This window comes from Oenanthe melanoleuca, chromosome 9, assembly GCF_029582105.1.
Source record: "Oenanthe melanoleuca isolate GR-GAL-2019-014 chromosome 9, OMel1.0, whole genome shotgun sequence".
In the NCBI taxonomy this organism is placed as follows: domain Eukaryota; kingdom Metazoa; phylum Chordata; class Aves; order Passeriformes; family Muscicapidae; genus Oenanthe; species Oenanthe melanoleuca.
This window is the reverse complement of record NC_079343.1, coordinates 21311912-21337307: the sequence shown is the minus strand read 5'-3', so window position 1 is coordinate 21337307 and position 25396 is coordinate 21311912. Positions and strand designations below refer to the sequence as shown.

The 25396-nt window shown below is 45.7% G+C and overlaps 1 protein-coding gene across 3 annotated transcripts in view; it reads left to right on the top strand.

The window, feature by feature from the left end:
* The first annotated feature begins 4821 nt into the window (after nt 1-4821).
* DIS3L2 (DIS3 like 3'-5' exoribonuclease 2) overlaps nt 4822-25396 on the top strand; it is a 178185-nt gene continuing 157610 nt past the window's right edge. Inside the window, exons 1-4 of one of the 3 annotated variants that reach the window (XM_056499070.1) lie at nt 4825-4896; nt 7184-7946; nt 22991-23149; nt 23433-23575. In XM_056499070.1, coding sequence (XP_056355045.1) covers nt 7250-7946; nt 22991-23149; nt 23433-23575 — 999 coding nt within the window. In that variant the 5' untranslated portion in view covers nt 4825-4896; nt 7184-7249. Of the gene's footprint in view, nt 4897-7183; nt 7947-22202; nt 22420-22990; nt 23150-23432; nt 23576-25396 lie in introns of those variants that run through there. The other 2 variants (XM_056499071.1, XM_056499072.1) reach the window with 2 other exon arrangements.

Sequence of the window (25396 nt, the reverse complement as noted above, 5' to 3'; positions counted from 1 at the left end):
GTGGTCAAGCCTTTGACTTCCTAAAAGGAAGTGATCCCATTGTGATCCCACTGAAGCCAAGTTTGGGCTTTTTACCTCTTTTTTTTTTTTTTCTTTTTGGGAGGGAGTTTGTGCAGGTGCCAGTCGAGGAGCACTGAATGACCCTGGCTGGGGCAAGGGGGCTGGCATTGGAAGAGGAAGATTTGAGCACCATGACTGGTGGGGCAGCCCTGTGGAGATGATAAGGGCCTGGCTGGGTTTTGGCCATGCCTGGGAACAGCTGAGGTGGCTGCTGCTGTGGCTGGCTGCAGGGGGTCACGGTGGCCCCGCTGCCACCCCACGGCAGCCGCTGTGGACGTGCAGGGCTCCACAGCCCTAACCTTTAGCAACCAGACAGAATAACAATGCCGGCCTGCTGGGGCATAATGGCCGGTGTTTGCTTGAGATACAAAGGCACCGAGCTTTCACATGAGGTAATACTGATAAGTGAGGCTCTCATTCCGTGCCCCGCCTGCCAGACGGGCGGGCAGCAGCCCCTGCCTGCACTGAGCCGAGCTCTGGGACGTGCCCACCGACCCTTCAGCCCATGGTCCCCACTGCAGCACTGCCCCCTGCCTCGGTGTGCTGTCCCCACTCATCGCCCATCTCCAAAGTGGTCCCCATGGGGGCTGTTTCAATCTCATCCTGGTGTGTGGAGTGGGAGATGCAGGGGCAGAGATGTGGGGTGAGTCCCTACCCCTGGGACCTTTCTGGAAAGTATCTTTTCCACCTCCCTGGGAGCATCAGAAGAAGTTTGAACTCACTGCCCATCCCTTGCCCCATGTGCCCTTACCCTCTCTGTCCCTGGGTCTGCTGCCCACAAGCTCAGTAAGTGCAAGAGCAGCTCCTTTCCCAAATTTCCTGATGTGACCTGTGGAGCTCAGTCCTGCCACTGGAAGGCCTTCCGCACTGAAAACTGAAAGATATGTTATAAAAGAGATTCGACCATTACAACATTCAGAACTACTGAGGAAGAGACTTAGAGGCATCCAAAAGACAAATTCAGATGATCTCAATTAAATCAGTTGTAAGGCACCAACCCTGCTCCTACCCTGGCTTCTCACCTCTTTCCTCCACTGCCTCCTTCACCTGCTTCTTGTCTGTCTGTCCTTCTTTGCTGGGGTCTAGTTCTTTCTTTCTTGGCTGGACAAACAAAGCCAAGCCAGACCTTGCCCCCTGCCTGGGGTGAGTTGCAGACATTGCTCCCGGCAATGAAGGCAATGGTAACCCATCAGTCCTGATCTTGGGTGGCATGTTTCCCAACCAGAGGTATGGAGGGCTCAGGAGAAGACTGGAGAAGCTGACGGACTGGTGGGGCAAGACCACGTGTTGTGACACAGCAGATGGTATCTATTGTGGACAGGGATAGTTTTTAGCTTCATGGTAATAAATCTGTGACGCTCCCCTTTATCCTCCCCTGAGCATGGCTTATGTCCTCCGGGCAAGTGCCCAGATGACTCCCAGTGCCCGAGAGATGTCAAAAGGAGACAGACTCAGGTTTAATGCTGGGTGCTGCTGCTGCAATCCAGACATTTCTAAGGGTGCTCAGAGGCTCCAGAGCCAACTCACAGCCTCGCTTTGCCTTTGAGCACATCCTTGTGCCATATGGGTCTCTCCTGCAGACAACAGCAGGAAGGCAGAGGCAGAGCACCCCCCTGCCCTCATCCCTCTGCCATGCCTGCAACCTGAAATACAGTGAGAAGTGACATTTGGGGTTGCAGGGGTGGCATTTCCATGTGCAGCCAGTGCAGTTCATGCTGGGTGGGCTGCAGGGAGCGGATGGAAGTGTCCAGAGGAGCTGTTCTCCTCCGTCCAAGGGTTCCCCCTGTTGAGTCATCTCGGGGTGGCTCCAGCCCCTTGGCCAGCCACTCCTGATGAGCACTGATGTAATGAGTGCCGGGCGGGCCCTCAGTGCTCGCTGAAACCACAGGCAGAGGAGCCAAAGCCTTCGTAAGCGGGGAGCTCCCGGCCAAGGAGCCATGTGGTGCTCTCACCTCGGCCGAGGTGCCGCAACACGTTCCAGCCTCCGAGCCGGGAAGCAGCTACCAGTTACTGCCCGGGGGAAGATGGTGAGATAATCCTGTGCTGTGGGAAAGCAAGCCAGGGCACCGGGCTGGGCGTGCTGCTACAGGACCCCAGGAAATGAGAGTGCAGGGGAAAAATCTGCTCAGGGACCTTTCCCTTCTAAAAAGCCATGAGATGCCGTGGAGGGTCATGGAAGCAGCAGTGAGGCAATGGCTCCCTTCTGTTCAGCAGCCACAAGGATGGTGTGGATGGAAGATGGAGCCAAAGGTGAGACTGAAGCAGTCCAGCCCTTCCCAGGGAGGGATTGTGTTTGAGATCTGCATGAGGCACCAGCTTGCTGTTATGTTTGCATGTGACCTCTTCCAAAGGCTGTGAAGGATGGGCATGGAGCTGGTGCCAGCCACTCAGAACCTTCTGTGTGCCCATGGGGCACAGGGGGGGAAAAACGGATTTGCTGTAACTCTCATGTGACTGGGCCAGTGATGAGGTAGACCAAAAGAGGGCACAAACACAGGCCCTATCCCATGGAGCAGACAAGATTTCCAAATCCCTGGCTGCCACCAGGAGAGCAGGGCTGAGAAACGCTCTGCTGACCTGCTGGAGATTGTGGCCCCTTGGGCAGCAGGGCCCCAGCTGGAGGCAGGAGCTGAGGGTGACAGAGGCATCCAGCCATGGAGCTGTGTCCTTCTCACCATGTCTGATATCACTGCAAGCCACAGGCTCCTGCTCCCTGCTCTCCTCTGTGCAGCAAGGGCAGCCTGAATGGATGGCATGGATCAGCCCTAAACAGCTGGGATGTGCCACCACCCTGCCTTCAAAGAACAGATGCTGCTTTATCAGCAGCCAGGAGAGCAGGAGGAAGCAGGGGAGCACACATCCTCTGTCTGACAGGGTGATCCCATGTGGCCATGATACCCGTGGGGCCAGCTCCAGCAGAAACAATCTCCCCCTCTGTCTTTGGGTCCCGTGGGAGCAGCTGCTGTGTGACAGAGGACAGCTCCTCGCTTTCTCTTGGCCAGCATGGGGCAACTCGCTGCCTCCCAGCCACGCCAGGGCAGAGCTGAGTCCTCACTCTGCTCCTTGAGGTGGCCAGAGCTGCCAGGGTGGGGCAGCTGATGAGCTGGCATCAGTGCCAGCAGATCGTGGGCAGAGGCTGCTGGCTCTGCATGGTTCATGCAAACGAGACTCTGCCTTTCCTGGTGGCATCCTGGCACTGGGGTGGATGTGTGTCCCTGTGCAGGCAGGTCTGTGCTTGCTGCCCTTGGGCCACAGCAAAATCCTGGTGCTTTCTCAGGGCAGATCCCTCTACCCACCCGAGACTGGGGCTGGAGTGGTCTGGGCTTGCCACGGTTTTGTGGAAGCTCAGCAGGGCTGGCTGTGGGAATGGCTGAGGGGACAGCTTGTGCTTGGGAGCCTGGTGATGCTGCACCCTGAGCAGATGTGGCCTCGTGGCTTTTACAGTGACTGACAGCAGGCATTGTGCACACTGATTTGCAGGATGCAGGGTGAAAAACAAGGACCATGGGGCTGGCATCTTCCCCATCCTTAGTGAAGGGCCAACATGGATGCCTGCTCAGATGTTCCTGCCAAAATGAAGACTAAACAGAGCCTTTCCCTATCAAAACCCTGCCTGGAGACATCAGTTCTAGTCCCTTTGGATCTCTCCTCCATCTACTGAGGGAATTCTCCAGGCAGACAGCTCAAATGGGATTGACTGGGGTGCCATGAGTACAGCTTATTGATCTCCAGAATTTTTTTTGGTTGAAATTCTTTGGCAAACACAGCCTGAGTCTGCAGGTAACACAAGGGTGACCACACCACATACTCTCAGTCAGCCAGAGCCTGGGTCTGACTCTGCTATAAAGCCTTGTGAGAGGTCTGCTCTCAGAAAGAGGAGGTAATGAAAGTGCCAGCTCTTGACTGCTCTCATGCTCTGATCCACAGGCTCTGACTTATCCTGCAGGAGGTCAGGCCACTGCTGCTCAGCACCAAGGGCTGGTCACTCCTCGGTGCTGTTGCATGGGTGAGCAGGGGAACAGCAGCTTTGCCTGCTGCCCAACTTCCAGTGCCAGGGAGCAGGAAGAGCTCAGGGAACAGGATCCCAAAGAAAGAGCTCAGGGAACAGGATCCCAGAGAAAGAGCTTGGGGAACAGGATCCCAAGGAGCTCGGGGAGCAGGACCCCAAAGAAAGAACTCAGGGAACAAGATCCCAAAGAGCTCAGGGACAGGAACAGGACCTGGATCCTGCTCTTCTCTGCAGTGCAGGTGAGGCCATGAAGGTGTTGAAGGAAGTTTCCCCTTTGGGCTTTTGGAGATACAAGTGCTTGCAAAGCTGTGAGTTTCCTCGGGGACAACACCAGACTCAGATCTTTACAACATTAGACCAGTTAACCTGTGCTTTTTTCACTGATCTGACCACAAATTTGGCTGAAGTTGGAGCAACCCATCCCAGGAGGCTCCGCTGGCCCCAGCTGGAAGCAGGTGGCTGCCAAAACACCCCAGGGATCCCGGTAAACCCGTCAGGCCGGGGACAGTCCGGGTCGGGCGGCAGCACCTCCTGCCTCCCAGCTCAGCCCGCCGTGGGCTCCCACCCTCACACGCCGTGCCTGGCCGGGAGCAGCCCAAGGCTGCCTGGAGGCTCCCGTTCCCCCCGGAGAGCTCCCTACAGTGCAGGGAGCGGGGCTGGGACACCCGAGCCCCGCCTGGGACCCTCCGCCCGCCCTGTGGCGGCGGGTGAGAGCGACCGCTTCGCGCTGAGCCCTTCTGGGCCCCGCCGCGGCCCGTAGGCGCCGCTGCCCCGGAAGCGGACGGGGCGCTGGGACATTCAAACGGAGCGGAGCGGCCGCGGCGCCGGTGAGCGGGGCGGGGGGCGAGAGCGGGGCCGGGACAGGGACCGGGGCCGGGGCCGGGCAGGAGGGACAGCGGAGCCGCTCAGCGCCGCTCAGCCCCGTGGCAGCGCCGCCGTGATCGGGCCCGGCAGTTCGCTGCTCCGGGCCCGGCAGGAGCGCGCTGGCGGCGCGGGCCGCGCTGCGAGGGGCGGGGGCGCCTGGCAGGAGAGGCGGCGGGCGAGGGGCTGCTTGTGGTGCCGGGGGTGCGGGGGTTCTGTGCTGCTGGGGAGTTGGACACCCTGGGGCGCGTGTGATGGGCGCCAGTGGTGACCCTCAGAGCCGCCCGGGTGACAATAACAGGGGCTGTTTTCATCCTGGGCCCGGCTCAGCGAGTTCCTCCCTCTGCGTGTTCATCCTGGCATTTCACTCGTCCTCATCCCTGTGCCCAGGCAGGTGGATATACCTGTACCCACCTGTGCCTTCTCTCTGCTCTCTTCGGAACATTTCAATTCCTGGTTGCCCATAGAAGACTAATAATGAAACTGTAATGTGTAGGGACTTTGTATCTTTTTCCGCGCTTCAGTTGCTGACTCCTTATGTGATTAAAGTTGTAGAAATTATAGTGAAGGCAAGCTTTGAATGTTTGTTCTTTACTGGTAAGTAAAGATGACAAATTCCTATCTCCTGGAACCAAACTATTGTTTGGAGAGTAGTCTCACTGGCTTTCATAAACGTTATCTGCCTCTGTTGCATTGGCAACAGGAGAAGGTGACATTAAGAGAAAGCTTGTGTAGACCTACCCGTGTGTGTTTTGTAATAGCTCGGTAGCAGGTCAGTCTATTAGCTGAGTTTAGCTATTGGCCAGCACCAATGGAAAATCTTAGGAACAAGAGTTGCAAACCACATAAAGAATTTTTCCTATTTGTTCAGGGATTTTTAATTTTTGCTTTGCATTGTGAGGCCTGCTCACAATCCGTGCTCAATTATTAAAGTAAATCCCGGTGCAAGGCGTGATGTTTCTCCCGAAAGGGCTGGAGCAGGCACACCGAGGAGGAGCTGGCTCTGCAGCCTTTGGTCCCTGCTGGATAATGCCCCATTCCCAGGCAGGGTGTGCATGGAGGAGACTGCCTGGGTGCAGTGAAAGGGAGAAGAGGGCTGAATAAGGGCAAAGAAAAATTCCAAGCATGGTGGGAGTCGGGAAGCAAATATAATTTTCACTTTTGCTGATCTCTATATTCTGTCCTGCCAACATCCCTGGGCTTAGAGAGGGAAAGGGAGAGGTTTAATCGGTAGTATCCTTTATTTGAACTTAGAGTCCAGTGCCCCATGGTTCTGGGATAGCAGAGATGACCATGGGCCCTGATATTCCTCATGTACCAGCTGGGGTGAAATTCAGCTCTTTAGCTTCAAACCTATCCTGAGTAAAAAAGAGACATTTCTTTGAAAACACACAAAAGCCAACAGTTGCACTGGGCTCAATTATCAATAAATTCTTATATTCTTCTTTGATTTTACATACAGCAAAAATCATTGCTATGTCTTGTCTATAGCTACGATTTACTTCAAAGTAGCTGAGCATTATTTAGTAGATTGTTTTGCTCCAAAAGCTTAAAAGCTAAGGTGCCTGAAAAAGGATTGAAAGATGCTTGATCTGCTTAAGTTTTTGTGCAGAAAAGGTGGAGATGTTTTTCCATCTACAGGAACTGGTGCTGGATGGAGCTGCAGGCAGTGTGTCTCAGTCAGTAAGAATTAGGAGCTCTGGCAAGATAATTATTACTGGGAGGGAGTTCATGGCTAAAAAGACAAGCTGAAATGGGTAGTCTTGGTGTTTGAAGGAACTGTCCTGTACAGTGGAGAAGTGTCAGTCACTGTGGGAGGGAGGTGACAAGGCAATATTTGCTTTTGACAGCAACAGTGAAGCATTCAGTAAGGATGCAGTTAATTTTGAGGACTCCAGGCTGGACATGACAAGATTTTGCTTCTGATAACCACTAAACTGATGCTTATGGTACAGTCTGTCATTTGCTGCTTTGATTTTCCTGGCTTTTTCAAAGTCAAGGAAGAGCAGACTAAAGGAGTCCTGTGTATTTGGGGCGGGACAAAATCCCTGTTTTATGTGATGTGTGGGCAAGTACAGCTTATGGGCTGTGGTCACTCCTAGGTTATGGACAGGGATTTGGTGCAGGACAGATGTTGAGTACATCGTGAAACCCCTTCCTTACACTGAAGTGTACAAACCCAGAATTCCTTTTCTACAAAAATTTTACATTTTTTATCTTTTGGTGTAATTAACATTTGATGCTTTGTTTCAGGAAAATAAACCTTTTTTCCTCTGTGTCTGTTTATAACTCTGCGGAGTTTGAGCCTTTTCCTGCACTATGGATCAGCTGGGGCATGTGAGAAGTCCAGGTTCTGCCCAAGGTGCCAAGGAGGGACTGAGCAGGGCAGCTGTCCCCCAGAAGAACGCGTACACCAGGCTTGTGCAAAAGCACCACAGCGGCCGCTTCCAGTCCTACCTGAACCACATTGCACAGAAGATGCAGCTGGAAGAAGGCTTCTCCAATGACCCCAGCTTGGATCTGGACCTGCCTCTGAGGAGGGGCCTGGTGAAGGATAACCCAGCCAGGAATGGGATAAACATGCACAGCTATTCACCAGTCAGAACATCTCACCTGGAACAGCCCCTGCCGGGGTTTGAGAACGATAAACCCCAAAGCGCTCTGAACAGGTGTCCTCTTAAAAAAAATGCCATTGTTAGTCCAGAGGGAGACTTGGAAGTGGAGGAAGACTATTATGGGTATCAGCGTGGAGCTGCATCTGGCTTGTTAAATGTGAGTGATGCCCTTGGTGGGAGAGCATCAAACAGCCTGAGACACCGAGGGGCTCTGCAGAAATCTTCTGGTTCTGATGAGAGGGAGGAGGAGGACATGTGGAGGAAGAAACATAAGAAACGAGGCAGATGTCCTGCCAACACTGATACAGCAGCTGGACACTTGTTGACTGAACAGTTTGGTGAGGATGTGCTGGCAATGAATGCCAGAAAAAACAGTCACTTGTCTCCAGGTCAAGTCCAAGGTGAGTTCACCCTAATGAATTGTTTGGTCCATTTGCTACTATTACTGTGGAATTGGATGCAATGTGTTAGTCAAGAATGAGTTAATAGGAGCCAGTCCTGCTCTGTCCAAGTTAGTCAGCCCTTGGTTACCTGTGGGTGGCTTTGTCCTGGTTTACAAGTAAGCCATGTGGCATCTGCAAATGCCTTCATGTGGAGCCAACTCTGTGTTGGCAGGACCTGATTCCCTGGCCTAAACTCTGACTGTGGCTGTGCTGCTTCCAGGATCAGCTCAGGTCTAGAAGAGCCCAATTTTTGTGGTGTAGAGTCCAAATTAATAAGACCACTGGATCTGAGCTGACTCAGGGCACAGTCATGCTTTGCTTTGCAGTGCTTCTTTGAATCTGGACTGCTGGTTTGCTTTTGGTCCAGGTAAATCCAATACTCAGGGGCTAAGATGTCTTTGTAATAGCCAATTCCTGATAGAGTGTGTTGACTCCAGGAAATTTTGCTATTAGTAACGAAGAGACCATATTTTGCAGTACTGAAGTGAATGTGCCTCTTAAAAATGATGTTAAAGGCAAAAAGCCTACTTAGGGACATAAGTAAAATTATTATTAAAAGAACCCCTGAACACAGCATGAACAAGGAACCAAAACCAGACAGTTTAAATGTCATTTCTCGGTGTAATGGGTTAAAACTTTTATCTGAATTTTATTTGTGCTGAAACACTTTGATAGCCTGATCTTATGACCTACTACTGAAGGAACTCATGAATGTCACCATGTTAAATTCTCTGTAACAAGTAGAAAAAAGATCAATTTCTCAGCTGGGTAAGATCAGCCTGGGGCCTATCACAACTCTTGAACTGAAAATCAAATAACTGTTTCGCTAAATCTGTCTTAGAAACTAAGCCCTATGACTCAAGACGAGCAAGTAATATGCTTTTTTCTGGGTTATTTTTGAGATTGTGGCAATACTTAATGTGCTAAAGTTGGTAAACTTCCATGAGTTCGTGCAAGACTGATCATAGAGATTTAATGCAGATTATGGTAAAACTTGTTGATGAGCTTGATTTTTTGGGAGGGCTTTTTTAGTATGGTTCATTGTAACACTTTTTGTTGTGCTAGCCTGTCATAATAGGCTTCACGTCCTTGAGCTTTTGAAGCGTAGGAAGAGCAGATGACAGATGAAGAGTCTCAAAGACATGCAGTTTATATCCAGGAAAATTACAGGTGCCTACATGGATAAAATAAAAATAGCCTGGCTTTCAAAAGCAAACACCCCCAGTGACCTCTTGCTCTGGTTGGAAATGGGGTTGCACAAACCCTTTAAAAACTGGTTGTTTGTTTAGTGTAAACACCTAAAGCAGAACATGTTGATCCTTGTGTTTGACTTCCCAGGTGGAAAACTCACACTGTGGGAAAGATTACTGGAAAGTTATTTGCTCAGCAGTGACACCTTTCCTCCTCTTCCCCTGCATGCCTCCCTAACCACTCTCCTGTGTAGCTGCAACTGGTTACCCTCCAGAATGCTTGCAGGGATGTGAAAACAGTTTCTTGGGGAGGAAAGAAAGAGGAAAAAATAAATATGTCAATTTTTTCAGACATGTCTTTTCTGCTGTTCAGTTTGAGTATATTTTACAACTCTTGTTTAAGTGAAATGAAGATTTTGCAGTAGGCAAGTGCTTAGGTATAAGAACTCACACATCACAGTATCAGATTAATATTTTCTCACTTCAAAGCTTGTATTTCTCTCTTGATGCTGTTATAAGTCATATTATTTTGCATAGGCAGGTGTCTGGTTTGATCAGTTTAAATCAAGGCTTGTGAAGCTGTGATGGCAAGAATTGCTTCTGCCATAGCAGTGAGGCATATCATCTTTTCAGGAGTGACATTTCCTCACAAATTAGCTCTCTTCAGACTGTTGTAGGCTTTTCAAAAGGCTCTTTGAGCTAATCTCAAAGGCAGACGTCTCTCTTTATATAATTTCATTTCATTGTCTTCTTTTTAACAGCTCTTCAGCTCAGACTTAGCCATGGTTGGGTTTGCAAAGACCCTAAAACTGACAGAACTAATAATGAAGGCAGATATAGTGATCTGTGAAAACCATTTGAGTGCCCTGGGGCAGGCTGTAAGCAGCAAGGGACTGGTCCCTGTTTATGTCCTTTCAGTGGCAGAGTGATGATTCCTCTGGCTTTAGAGGAAAGCAGAGGGTTTTGTGGAGTCCCAGGGAGGTACCTCTGAGCCCTGGAGCTCAGTTCTGCTGATATGTTCCTGTCTGGAGTTCCATATAGAAACTGCTTTTCCTAACTAGTGGAGGCTTTGCAGTTGAGGGAGCCGAGTGTGAATAGAACTTTATTGTGGAATATGACTTAGTCATTAGACTGCAGGCTGAATTCACTCTATGGCATCAGCACTCTTGGATTTGGGAAGGTGAAGCTGCAGATGAGAGAATCCCACAGTTCCTCCTTCTGTGCAGTTTTAACCTCTGTGAGGAGAATTGCTGTTAAATATCCTGTTCTGAAGTTTCTTCCCAAACAAAACCCAATAAACCAGAAAATAATCCTAAAATGTCACTTTAAATTGTGATGCTTAGAGTTTTTAATCTAATACAATTTTCCTCCTGGTATCTTCCCTTAAATGCTCTAGATTCATTGGGTGTTAAAATTTGGTTAAACTTCCTTAATAGAAAATTGTCAAGTCCCTTGGGTTGTTTTCTGATTTTGATCAAAGGCTCTTAGGGTTTTTCTATTTCAATCCATAGTTAGTAATCAAAATCTTTTTTCAGACTGTCTGAAGTTGCTGTCATAAAAGGACCTAAAACCTCTTTTTTGTTGAGGACAGAAGTGCTGACTCTTTCTGCAGCATCTGTCACATGCTAGGAGTTGAGATTTGCATGGCTGCAGTGTGGAACTTTGATATTTGTGATGCTTTGCTTTGTCAATAATAGAAATAGAAAAAGTGCTGTGTTTTACTTGGAACAGCAAAATTTCAGTTGCATTTTGAGGACATACACTTGCTAGCCTGTTTTTTTGAGGGAGAGTTGCTGTTTGATAGTACATTCCCAGGTCTGATGGAAAAGAACTGTCCTCCCAATGTGGAATACCATCTCCCAGCCACACTTGGATTTCAGAGGATCTTGGGAGCTAGAGTACCTGGGTGGCTTTGATGATTTTGAAACCTGGGTAGAGCAAGATGCTGGTCAAGGCTGATTGCTCTGAAAAAGGTTCAGATTTTGCAGGGCTGGATATACTGTCTCAGTCTGTCTGCAGACAGCTTCCTTGGGAAGAACAGTCAGCTCCCCTAGGTATCCTGCTGAGGCTGCTCTCACTAAAAACTTCATAGGTTTATGATGTGATGGAGGTATCTTGCCCGTCTGTTAGGGTCAGCATGCCCCCTGAGTAGAAGCAGACAATTCCTGGGTAACAACATGCCTCATCTGAAACAGTGGAAGATTTCCACAGCCCTTTCTGATTTATTATCCGTCTGGCACTTGGCATTTATTTGCCCAGCCTGTGGTACTTAACCAACTTGGGCAGCTTCCATGGAGGAGTGGTGCTGGCAAGCAGGCTGGTGTTTAGCATCAGAGCTTTAAAAACAATTGTTGCTGTTGGATGGCGGTGTTGTGCTTGTGGCTGTAATCCTGACATTTAAAAGGTTCAGGATAGGTAAAGGAAATATTCTGGATTGGCTTTCCTGTGTGTTTGATGGGCACAGCTGCTCAAGAGATATCAACCTTAATAAGATGGCAAAATCTCAGGTATTTTGTCTTCCCATGGTACACTGCAGTATAATTGTGTGTTTGTCTTTATTTCTCTGGGGGAACTTTGGAAGAAGAACCACAGCTTCTGCTTTTCCTTTCTTGTAAGGCTAATTTGGGATAATGATACTTTTTTAGTGGTGAGTCTTCCAATTCTTGTGTGGTGAAATTAAATTCTGAAGAATGCTGTTATCTCCCTATCTGGCACCAGTAAACATGAGCCAGCAATCTACTAAAGGCCACAGAATCAGCTCAATAAATGGAGAATGTTGGTTGCTGTGGAAATCTTTAAAATGTAGCTAATCTTGCCAGGTTCAATGTAACGTTCCTTAGATGACGTTAATCACAGTAATAAGATATGGGAGAGAAGGGAAAGCTGGATTTACTGTATGGCCCCATCTGAGAAACACATGAAAAATAGAATGCTCCTTTCTCTAATGGTTTAGCAACGTCATCACAAACATAAATTTCTCTTGCTTTTGATAGAAAAGAATGTTGCATTCCTGAATCTTGTGCAACTAATGTTTTTGGCAACCATCAGCTATAGTATGTGAGTTAATATCTGATGTATCCTCTCTTGGGGAGATGAGATCTTGCCCTTGCAGGGACTGTGTTTTTTATATGTGATCTAATAACTGTCTTCCATGCCCTTTACCAGAGCCCTGAGCACAGTGTGCTGCAGCAGGAACCCTTGCATTTGGCAGCAAAGCTCTCACCTCTGTGAGTGAAGGAGCTTTCTCTACCTAGTGCTCAGGTGAAAGTGTTCCTCAGTGGAAAATAGCAGGTTAACTCAGTGGAAAATAACAGCTTGTTGCTGTTAACCTTCTATTATTTAAACTTTTTTTTTTCCCCCTACTCACTAGCCCCCGTTATGTAGTACAGGGTACTATGCCTGTCAATGTGCTGTTGGTCCTAGTAAAATAATAGGCTCATAGAAGAATTGAATTGATTTTTAATTCATTTTAAATATTTAATGTGACTTGTCATCAGTTTATTTACCGAGGTCCTGTTGAGCTCTTCAGTGTCAGTTTCTTATGAGATGAGGGTTTTGATGCCAAAGGTGTGAGCATGGATGTTAGCGTGTGAACTTAAATCACAGAGCACGTGCAATGGTTAAAAACCTGTTTAGTCAAACTAATTAAATGCAGCAATAAATTTAGAATTGTTACCAACAGGTATGTCTGGTTCTTGCAGTGTCATGTCCTGACCCTGTGCCATTTAATATGTCCATCAGTCATCGGGAAGAAAATATATAGGAAGGATTGAAAAGGGTTTTTTTGATGACTTGCAGAGTATTGAATAGTGGGGGTAGTTACTAGCAGCCATCTGGATCTCTTGGTGGACTGGGAGCAGGCAAAACAAAATCCATTTATTGGATTGCCAGCACAGAGCCATGACAGCAGTGCTAGGAACCCGGTGTGGGAAGCAACAGCTTGGAAAAAAGTTTTGGGCTCTTGATGGATTAATCAGCTGAACGTCCTCCTCCTGTGAAATGCAGCCAAAAGGGTAATGTATGAGCATGGGAATTGGAAGAAGGAGTGTGGACTCTGGGTGTCTTTGGCACAGCAGCAGCAGCTTCTGGAGTGTTGTATCCTGTGGTGATGCCCTCAGTTTGAGGCGGATGGTGATGAATTGATGAATGCTCCGAGGACAGCCATAGGGAAGATTAAAACGCTGAGATCGTGAGCGAGTGATTTGAGGAACCCTGCTTTGGTTATCACAGAGATGCTTGAGGGAGGGGCGTTTTCACTAAATTGCCTACATGGGGAACAGATGTTCAATAATAGGCTACTCAGTTGAGCAGATTATGATATAATGCATTTGAGGCTAAACAAATCCAGGCTTGAAATAGAGCACAATTTAGCAGTGAGGGTGAATGACCATTGGAACAGTTTTACCAAGGCTTGTGGTATGTGGACTGTCACCAGCACATTTTAGAAGCCCTGATAGCCATTTCCACTCCTGAAAAATACTGCCATTTAAACAGGAATTAATTTGTAAAAGCTCTCTGTCCTCTGCTGTCCATGAGGACACCTGTCGGGTCTGGCCTGTTATTCAGGTAATGTCCAAGCATCTCCTTCACCGTGGAATCCAGGTAGGTAGGACAAGTTCTTTGCAGCTGAATTCAGTGGCTCTTGTGGTTCCTCTGTAGCCTGTGGCTGCTGTGGACTTTGTCTGCTGCCTTCCTCTACAACTCTGCTCCTACCTCTCCTGTCCCAAATGCTGCTGCCCATCTTTTGCCCTCCCACCCCAATCCCCTGCTAACCAGCACCATGAAATGCTGTGGGCTGCATGTCCCAAACTCCCTCTTGTGGGGAAAGCCACGCTTCAGAGAATTGAGACTTGGCTGGGGCAGGGTGGAAAACAAAATGTTGTGATCTATTGCATAAAAGAACGTCTTCTGTGACAAAAATAAAAATTTCCAGGGTGCTGAAGGAAAATGTCAACACTAGCAGCTGCAGCCCACAGATGTATGGGGCATGTCCTGTCTTGGAGAATATTCCAGGCTCTCTGCAAATAAAAGCCAGCAGCCAAAATGTGGTTTTGTTCAGTTTGTATGTCTTTAGGCATTTTCCCTCACACTACTAGGGATTGTGATTTATGTACCTACTGCACTGAGTGGATAGTGTGGGGAATGGTTCATCAGCAGAACAACACATTCAGCAGCACCTTGGGTTACTTCAGGATGTGTAGGAATCTGAAGGCAGTTCTTTGATTTCTTCAGCTGTTAATGTCTTCTAGTATGTTAGCACCTTCTGTCAGGTATTTTGCTTTTCAAAGCCTCTTAGCTTCTTCTGTTCTTTGAGCAACTTGCTTCTCTCAAACTACTGAAACCCAGAAAAAATCAAAGACAAAACTTCCACAATATTGTGTTTCTTGAAGTCTTGAAGAAGCCTTTTCACAGTGTAGTCACTGGATAAAACAAAGAGCAAAAGGTATTGTGGAAGATGTTTAGGGAAGATGGAAGGATGAGGGGGGTGGAAGCTGCCCTGACCCACATCCCAAGGCAGGAGTGGAAGCCTGGAGGAGTGCAGTCATCAGGCGGAGTAGGTAGTGAGGAGGTCACGAGCAGGGTGGAGCAGGTTCACAGAGAGTCCTGAAAACCAAAAGAGATGTACCCCCTCCCTGACAACACCACTGCGCTGCTGCACGCAGCTGGAGCACAGTAACTATTTTGATAAACTTTTAGTCTATTGCTACTAAATGAGTTTCGTCACCAGCCCTTCGTTCAGAGCCTGGAATGGTATCTTTGGCTCTCGCACTCCTGTAGTATTCCTACAACACAAACCCTGCTGAGGAATTGAATAAAACTGCAATTACTGTCTGAGTTACTGAAGTCAAAAGCCTGCAAGCATGAGGATGCTTGGAAGTGTTTTGGAAGTGGAAGCATGGTGTAGTGAGCACATGATCTTGGCGGTCAGGAGCAGTTTCCACAGCATTGTTTTCAGCAGCAGAAAGAATCCATTGTGCATTTTTCTTCAATTCAGTTTTTCAAAGCCTAGGCCCTTTCTGAAAGCCAAAGTCAGCAAGAACATTTTCCCTAGTTCCATACTGAAATCTGGGGACATGCAGCACAGAGTTTTTAATAAGTATGTGCAGCTTAAAGCAAAAGAGCAGTGGCAACATGTGCCTTCCACCATATGTGTGCTTCCCACATCATTTTCATGAGTCTGGAACTGAGCATCTGTCTCTACTCCCAACTTTCCTTAATATCCATGGACGTGCCACTTTTTTGCTACCTTCATTTCTTAGTAGAAGTGTTTCTTCTTCAGTGTTTAGTTCTAAGAATGTTGCACATCTGAGTCTTTTATGATCAGCAGCAGTGGCACAGTCACTTCCAAAAGCAGCTCATGGCCACAAGAGCTCTCTCACAAACCATGGCAGCCTGTATTTCCCCACCTGGAGTCATGGCTGGGGGATAGGCTGCCTGTCTGCAGCCAACTTGTTCCCTGTGTGGTAAAGATTCCCTTTGTTCTTTTGCTGTTGGATGTCCAACTCTTCTGTGCAGCTTTTGGCAGACTTTCTGCCAAGCTGTTTGGAGAATCACCTTCTCCAAAGAGGCAGGGTGAGAGCTCTCTGGGTTTGTTCCTGGATGGCTGCACTGATGGCTCACAGTGTGCTGATGCACAAACACAGCCGTGCCTCTAGACAACCTGCTGGCTGGCACAGGCAGAGCTATGTTATGTTGTAGAGAGTTGCTGGTAAACAGTTGGGCTTTTCCAGTCCTTTGAATTACTGCTGAACTCAAATTTTAGAGCTCTGTGGACATGCCTTCACTTAACACAATGTCTTCTCATTTTATTTTGTTTTGTCTTGATGGTGGAAGGTTATATGTAAATTTATGCTGCGCCTGGACTCTGGTGGCCATCATGATGGGTCAATTTGGGAGGCTGGGGGGCCGGGGAGCTACTTCTGACAACTGGATTTTAAGACACCATCCACTCAGTTCAGGAGATTTGCATAGAATTTGCATTTTGGCTGAGCCTGTGAATGTAAATGTAAGTTTGCATTGTTTCTCTTCTTTGAATGACTGTTTAATTAACTTTAAACTTAATTATGCAATCTGCCATCTGCCTAAATCCTTACAGTGCTGTTGTATCACCATTCTTTTCCAGTTCCACAAAGATACTCCCTTTCCTGGAAGTTTTCCCTATTTTTCCATGATTAAGATAATTTCAAATTGTTCACTTCCTTGGTTACTTTTGAGGAGGACTCACAGCAACATTATAGGAACTCTTAGCTTTATGGTCTGGCTTGGACCAAGCAGAGGAATGTGCTGCAGAACCTTCAGTTTGAGATTCTTTGAATTTGCATTTCATGAGAGAAGAAGGATCTTCCTTTATTTGCTTGTGATAAGGAGAATGCACTCAGATTTTCTCTTTGGCTCCAGATTGAGCATCTGAAATATTGCCTACCATGTTTATCTCCCGCAGGTCTCTGTTGCAATGAAACATCACTGAGCTGATAACATATCTTCAAGTCTTGCCTCTCCACTCCTACATCCCTAATGAATTCTTTCCCATGACATCCTCATTAGTCTCTATTGCTTTGTCTTTAATCTTGAGCCATCTACTTTATTTAAGCTTTTGGCTTCAAGATACTGTAAAATCCATGGAGATGGTTCTGTTCCAAGGCTGTCCAAGAACCTGAACTCTTACTTCATGTTTAGAGAAATGTGGAAGCACGACTGTTCCTAACAGAACTGTGAGCAGAGCTGTGCTTTCAGTGAGTGTGGTGGATGGGGTTTGGTCCTGTATGTGTATTGTTGGGGCTCTAGCACAGAGATAGATTCCAAGGAGTGTCTTTTTAATTGCTGGTACAGAACTCCTTCCCTGAGCAACTATACCAACACTGTCTTTGTGTTTTTTCTTTTAAAACTAAATGGAACAAAAAAGGATTTGGCTGTTACCATTAGCAGGGCATTTAATCTCTTAAATCCGCAAAATATTTTGCAAAACATAAATAGCTTGTTACTTCTGGCCTGCCTGTGACCAGTGTTTTTGTTGACATAACTCACATTTGAGATCACTTCAATGGTGTTTGTTGGTTTTGCCTGTTGTTTTTGCCTGTGTGTGGTAATTTGATCCCGGATATTGTAGTAGTCATTTAAGTGCTTGGAGATTTTTGACTTAGTCACTTCTGTAATATGGCATCTACTGGATGTCACTGGTGCATTAGAAATTCAAAAAAAATCTAACAAACGCATTTTGACTTTTAAAATTTGAGAGGGATTTATTCTAGAGACTTCTTTGAGCTGCAGAAAATACCAAATGGCTTTGGAATTGCCTGTTTAAGTACACGAAAGGGGCAGGCACAGGGATCCTAGCAAAACCACCCTGATGTTAATGCAGTTTGTACTGGCAAAGCGTCTTCTGCTGGGAGTTTATTTGACTTTGGAGAATGAAAGGGGCAGTTGCCTGGTACAACAGTGCCAACACTTGGTCTGTGCCTGTCCAGAGCTCCCAGCCAGAGCTGCGTCCCCCAGCTCATCAAAGCTGTGCAGACACAGATTCACAAAAGTACCTGAGATGAGTTGTTCAGGGGCTATGTAGGACTGTGGATTTTTTATGTCCCAGATGTCTTTCCAAAACAAGGCAGAGTTTGTGTTGGCTGAACTTTAGTATTGAGACTATTAATACACCCTGTTTCACATCAGCATCCATAGTGCCTCATAAAGTTGCAGATAGAACTTCCTGGCAGCTCTTGGAGAGTATTCATTTGCTAAAAGACCAAATTTGATGGTTTCTAAAATTTGCTTTGTCAGCTCTGCCAGGAATCAAGGGCCAACTTGAATTTACAGATCTGTGAGGTGATGTCTTGGGCTGCCTCGTGGCTGGACACTAATTCATTAAATCTCTAGTAAGGATGAGTAAGAACATGCTTTATTTAACTTCCTTGCTGTGTTTAACCTGGTCTGATTTAAATGGGAATGTGGAGTAACCACAGGCTGGTATCAGGGTAGTTCTTGTTGTCTTTGGCTAATTTCTGCTTTTGGGGATAGGGCAGTGTTGGGTGATCCTTCTTTTGGTAGCTGCCATCTCTTCAAGATCATGGGTTTGTCCTTAGCATATCTTTCTAAGAGCACAGTTGGGTATTCTTGAAGAATTACTTGGATGTCTTGAAGGAAATTGGCTTAAGTAATTGAAATGAGTCAGCAATGAAATGGAACATTGTAGAAATATGGACAAATATTTAGGAACTGTGAGTTAAGAGTGTCTCATTAACTGATAACAAATTGTTCTATTGCATGTTGTGGAGATATGCTTCTGTTTCTTCTCACACTTATGCTAACTGGAAAACAGGGTTTTCCAAAGATTCCTTGCCATATCTAGACCATGATCTAATGCTGGGAAGCAATGGAAAATCCTCTTAGCCTGCAATAGCAGAGTTAGTGGAGGTGGTAGTGTCCAGTCATGAACTGATAAAAGTAAATAGCAGATGCAAGTATTTTGTATTGGAAAAATTTGTAACAATATTGTTCTGTCCAATGCTTTCAATATAAATTCCTTTTTTTTGAATATGAAAGGAGCTATTACATGCTGAGATAGTGTCTGGGGGGGTCCGACACTGCAGAGGTGTAACCATCACCATTGTGATGCCTTCATAGTCTTGGCCACCCCAGGGAGCTGCCTAACTATTGTAGGTATCTACATAAATAATATAGATGGTAAGAAAGCTGGAAGTTTGGAGGTAAACATGACTGGTGAAAATGTAGATGCCCTACAGGGAGAAACTGTACCAAGATCTCCTTATCTTGAAATTCACTTGGATCTCTCAAGCAAAACTGGTTCTTGCTGGATCCTGAATGGGAGTTGTCATGGATGTGTTGATGAAGATTCAGTGATACTTTCCTTCTCTGCTGGTAGTAATCAAAGAGATTGTCAGGTGTGAGAGGGCACTTGGAATGTTTTATTTTTGATAAATAAAATTAAGGGTCTTGATTCTTTCTTACATAAAGCAATATGCAAATTTTAATACAAAATTAAAGACTTTCTGGCCTTGCTAACTTCATGTTTGGTTGAGCATTTTAGTTGATTTAGTTGACCATCTAGTTGATCAACTGACTAATAGATGAAAATTTAATTAAGTGCAGTACTTTGCAGAAGCTAAACTCCAGAGTGATTTTGTGTAAATTATGTCAAAGTAAGCTGATTTAAAACATCTAGCCTCCTCTCTTACTGTAAGCCAGATCAGTTATTCTGGGAAGCTGCCTTCATGCTTTTTTTCCCCCCCAAATAAGAAAAGATTAATAGGTACTTAGGTTTAAAGACCAAAATGTGCTATTGTGTGATGTCATTGTTGTGATGAAGTGAGGTGGTTTGGATTTCAGATGGAGCTCCAGTGCTGTCCTTTTCAGCAGAGCTCAACCAGCCCCTGCATCCTTTCTGCTCCTTTTCCTGGTGTTCATGGTGAGAATGAAAGTGAGTGACTGATTGTGAGCTGTTCTGAAAGCCCATGAATGCACCCACTTTTCTTTCATGCCTGTCTTGCTGAGGAGGTGGGAGTTGTGTGTTTCTGCTTCTCACAGGTGCTTCCCTTTGGCTAGTTTGAAAGGTTTCCTTGCTCTGTGAGTGGAATTGCTGGACTCATTTAGGTGTCCCTCTGTTGCCCTTGTAGGGGGCTTCCATGCCTGGTAGAGGTGTTGGGATTTTTTTCAACCTAAATCTCCCTCCAGAGGACTTCAGTTATGGAGCAGTCAACCACCTTTCTTCAAATCATTAGATCTTTGTCATATCCCATTGAAAATAGCAGAATATCTAGAAATCCCAGGCAAGTTTTGGCTGCATCCACAGGGAGCAGCTCTACATCATCTATGCAGCCAGATAAACACACAAATGTGTTGCATTTGCTGCTTGTGAATATTTATGTGTTGTGCACTAGAGTTGCTCTGTGGTCAGGCCTGAGTGGTTCTGCACAGCAGATGTGTTTGGTGCTCTGTGGTTGCTTCAAGTCTCCTGTTAGGATGGATCAGCCAATCTCAACTCTCAGTCCCTGCCCTTTAGTCTTCCTGCCACTGAAATGATTTTAAATTTTTTCTCATATTCATTTCCTTATTAGTTTATTTAGCATTTGGTTATTTTAATACCTACAATGTGTTACTACTTTGTGTGACATCCTGCCATGAGAGATTTTGTTCTGTCTTACAAATCGCTCAACTGTAGCACTAAGGAAAAAAGTAAATCTGACACACATGGTGCTGGAATAGACTTTAACCATGTTTGTGATAGGTTTTTCAGAAAGAATAGTCTCAATATATTCTATGCTATAGAGTTTGTGGAATGATGTCTGTTTATGCATCAGAATATTAATGCTGGGCAGTGGGGACAGCAGGAAAGTCCATCTTGAGAGATATTTCTAACTTCCAGTTTTAAGGGACAGGTGCATTGCAGAAACAAATACTGACTCTAGTTGAAACAGATGGTGACCTGTAGTTAGGTCTCCTTCTTTTAAAAGAAGAAATACAAGAAATCATAGTCATGCAGAATTTGATGTGTTCCAGTTGAATGCTAATTGTGACAGTTGCTTGTGGCTTTGTAATAGGGGTGGCTTTGTTTAGCCATAAATGCCATGGCCAAGGGGGTCAAATACTATCCAAAGTGGCTGTGTGTAAACTGCCTTGCAGGCCAGCTGTGGTGAAGCAGTTTGTTGTTTTGAGTGAATTTTGTCTTTGAGTTTTGCATTTGAGTTTGAGCAGATGAAAAATCCCACCACAGAGCAAAGCCCAAGGCTTAAGTGCTGAAAATGTGCAGATGCCTCTGCATGTCTACCATTTATCACAGAAAGATGCTTCTTCATCCTTTGCTGTTGCTGTACATTATTTTTGGCTATAGGGGCTCCAAATTTCTTGAACCATTGGACAAGCCAAGTGGTGAGAAAACTCTTCTCTGTAGTGCCTAATTCTGTCTTTTAGCTCATTGCCCAGTTAATGAGATTTTTTTTTTTTTTTTGCTTTCCCCCCCTGCATTTTAGTTTTCTGCTCTATTTTTTTTTCTTTTTTTTCCCGCTCCTTCTTAATTATATGTTAAGATTTAGCCTCATTTTTATCCCGGGGTCTTTAATTCATAGTAGTATTTTCTGTGACTTGCTGTCATAGAAACGAGGGCTTTAGAGGACCTTATGAGCTCGTGTAATCCTTTTCACTACCTCAAGGAAAAAACTACTCTTCTTAGACCAACTCTGGCAGACGTCTGTCTCACCTATTTTTAAGAACCTCCAACGAAGCAGATTGCATGACCCCTCTGGGTGAGCAGCCTAAAATCCCGCCTGTTGCAGTTTAATAAGTCATATTCCTTCACCAAAATGTCTCTGCAAACATATCCAGGAGCAAATTGCATTGCCAATTCTCTAGTCTGTACTTTTACTTTTGGTGTCTGTTTTTAAACTTAACTTGACCCTTAGGACATTTGTAAATCAGTTCATTAGGCAGTTGCAAATCAGTTAATTTTAGCTCCATCTCATTATGTGGGCCATGCAGGTTGTGTTGCCTCAGCTGAAACCTAAACTTGCTGCTGTGCTCTCTCCAATCTCCGCCCTGGAAGCACCCTCAGAGTGTGAAAAGCTTGATTGTGTAGAAAAAGGGCTATGTTGTGTTATTGTGACTGAAAACAGAAGCCTCCTCTTTGTTTCAGCTTCCCATTTGGAGACACTGCTGTGCTGTGTAGTCTCTTCCTGGACTGGTCTGAGCTGGCACCTTCAGTTGTCCCTCTGCCTGTTTTGGTGTTGTCCCTCCTGAATTAGGAGGATCCATCCCCCCTGATGATTTGCCTGTTGTTATATCTATGACAATTGCTTTTATTCTATGATTGGGCAAAGTAGCAGTTTTCTCGTGTTGCACCATATTTTTTAAAGATCTCTGCTTAAGTACAGCTTTTAAAACATTTTTTTTTTCCTCATTGCTGTGAAGCAATCTGCTATTTCATTTGAGAAGGATACCATAGGTAAAAAAATTTGCCTTGTAACTTGGATAGCACCGTAGCAAATAAGTTGGCGTTGCACGTTTTCTGACTTGCAGGTACAAGCTTGGACCCAGGGAGCGTAGCCAGGAGGGGCTGGAAGGCAAAGCTGTGATGACATGTTCAGTATCCAGGTGGAGGGCCAAGAGGGCAGCTGCGCGGCGCTGGGTTGCATTCCAATGTGCTGATCCGTGGAACAGCGTTGGCATACGCTTTGGAAGCTGCTGCTTGCTCTCCTGGCTGTAGGGAAGGGGCTGAGGTGATGGCAGGGAAGTAAGGGGTGAGTCTCTGCAGAATGTTTTCATATGATTGTGGCCTATTCTGAACAGGCTGGACATTTGGAGCTTTGGCACTTCTTTCTGGTGTCCTTGTGTACCGTGCTGCCTCTGGTAGCTCCACAGTTAATAACTCCACTGTGGGTTGTTAAGAATTTTTTTTTTTTTTTTTGCCTCCTTGATTCCTGACCTGCTTAATTAAGTTGTAGGGAGGTTATATTTTCTCACTACTTGGGGGCTTAATGGGGTGGAGACTTTGGAAACAGTTTAACAATTTCACATTTTATATGCTCTAATGAATTTCCCAGGATTTTGGAAGGGTTGTATCCAACTTTCGCATCGTAATTTCCAACGTTTTATTTATGCTAAAATAAGTTAGTGGTGTATTATGAGGCCCAAAGAGCCAACAGATTACAAATGAACTAATGAAGACATTGTTTCTCTTGGATAAAGGCTATGACTCATGGTTGTAACTTGTACTGAAGAACTAGAGACCGTGAGCTTCACCAGGACCACAAGCTGGCACTGGGGTTCCTCTTCCCTTCCCTGTTATTTCAAACCTGTATTTGATTTCAGGTGCAGAAAAAAGAGGGTTTGCAAGGACCAGAAACAACTCTGAATCTGCAAGAACTCCCCAGAACTTCGATAGGAAGAGGCAACTCTCTGAATCGCAGACAGAAACAATGAACAATTCAGACAGCAGAGTAAATCCCAGACAACTGGGAACTCCCAGAGGTATTAAAGCAATGTGTGCACACGCTTCAGGAATAAGCTGCCTTGAAGCCTGTGCTTTAAAAGATGGGCTGGGATGAATGCTATTGACTTTAAAATTAGCTGTAAAAGACTGTTGGTTATTTGTAAAATATGATTATTCCAGGCTTTTTGGTGTTCTGAAGTCGGGTGCCAGTATTTCCAGGCAAACTGTTCTCAGAAGTTCAACTTTGAATATAAAACCTATGTACAGATTCTTTTAAGATGCACAGTGGGCAAGGTAACACTTATGAATTTTTGTTTGCAGGAGGATCCTATGCTGCTGTCTCAACATCAGGTGACAGAAAGAATCTAAATAAACCCACTCGAGGGAGGAAGAAGAGTATATTTGAAGCCTACATGTCAAAGGAAGATGTTTCAGCAGGACTGAAAAGGGGAGAGCTAATTCAGGTGCCTGAAATGTACAGTGTTCGTGCTCTTGTGATAAGTCTGTGGAAATCACAGGCAGTTGGAAATCAGCAGCAGTTGATGACAGGGAATTGATGTAGCACTTGTAGAAGCCAGAGGAAGATATTTTCCCTTTCTCAGGACATTCTACAAGTGGGATGGAATCTTCTACATTCCTCTGAAGTAGTTTTTTCTTTGATTGCATGTTCTGTTGAATTCCTGATCCACACTAGGGATAAATTGTGGATTTCTCGATGAATAATCTGCTGGCCATGATGGTCATTACTAGGGACACACTTCTTTTTACAAATGATGCTCAAAACAACAGCAGTTGCTGGTAGACTCTGTAAGTGAAAACAAATGCCCTTAGCTCTTGCTGAAATTTTTCATAAAAATGTTTGTGCTTCTTTTTGGAGCAGCAAAACTGCAGCTATCATTAGGCAGCAATTATTCTCTAAAGAATATGGGGTGGACCTGCTGTCCTGTCTGCTGGATAGAGGAGGTTTACATGAATGCTGGCAGGGCTGAGATGGAGAAGAAGAGAATATCCTTGCACCACATTCATAGCAGTTCTCAACATGGTGTAATGTTCTTGAGGACACACCTGGCATCCCAGTGAGATCAGACTGGCTGGAGAAAAAGGGCAGGTGGAGATCAATGAGGGCATGACATCCATTGACTGTTTACTCAAGCATACACAGGTCCATTGCCATTTAATTAGTGTTGTAGTGCTGGTGAGATGGTGACCCTTACTTCATAAATACACTGGAGTCTCAAATGATATCACCTCAATTTTTGTCTGATTTTTTTTGTTATGTGATTGCATAATAATTCTTGTATATCACTATAATGGCATAATCTCTGGAAGTATGATGAGGTTTTTACATAAAAAGACTGCCTGATTCCATCCTGAAGACCAGTCTCATGCACTCTTAGCTTTGAGAGAAATATCACTACTGATGATCAGCATGGTCCACTGGGCTACTCAGACCTTAGGCCAATGCATTTTTAAAGACCATCAGAGACATCTGCAATGGGAAGCAAATGGTGAGGGAAAAAATGGGAGCCTTAAGTTGTGACTTCCCTCTGGCTGCACTGGCATATGGCATCAACTAAAGCTTCTGTCTTACCTTCAGGAGTGTTTTTGGCACCATTTTTGGTACACACTGCCTGATAGCTTTAAGTGCAGTACAGACTGCCTGTGAGGTCAAGTGCAGCTGCAGATGAGGCACATCAGGCTATGACTACTACCTGAGAATTCCATTGAAATGCTGAGTCCCCATGGACCTGTGATTGCATGATCCCTGGCAAAAGAAAACCTAATTCTTGTAAATGTGTAGTGTCTACTCCAGGTCATGTGCTGCGTAACTGGAAGAGTCATACGTGCTTTCATAGGCTCTGCCTGTTTCCTTTCATCCAGTTCCACATCTAAGGGAAACAATGGAGGCTGTAGAAGCTGGATTTAATAATTCAGAGCCGAGTGTTAGATCATGGGCATCCCAGCTCAGTATTTCTCATCTTCAGTTCATTCATCCTTATGATTTCATCAAGATTATTCATCACTGCAGCCTCAACCAGGATAGGTGAGATCCTGAGAGCAGCTTTAGTGAATGGGTGAATATTCAGTGTTTCCTGTACAATGGCAAGAGACAGAATGAACAAATCACTATTGTGTTAATCCCCAAAAGCAGGGCATTGTTCTGGCAGAGTAACCTGCAAAAAGTCTCTACAAGAGCCTACGGAAGAGGAGGCCAGACTTATTAGTCTGAATCTAGTGGTCCTGAGGAAATTGGAGTGCTCCCAAGCAGTAGCATGACTCTCTGA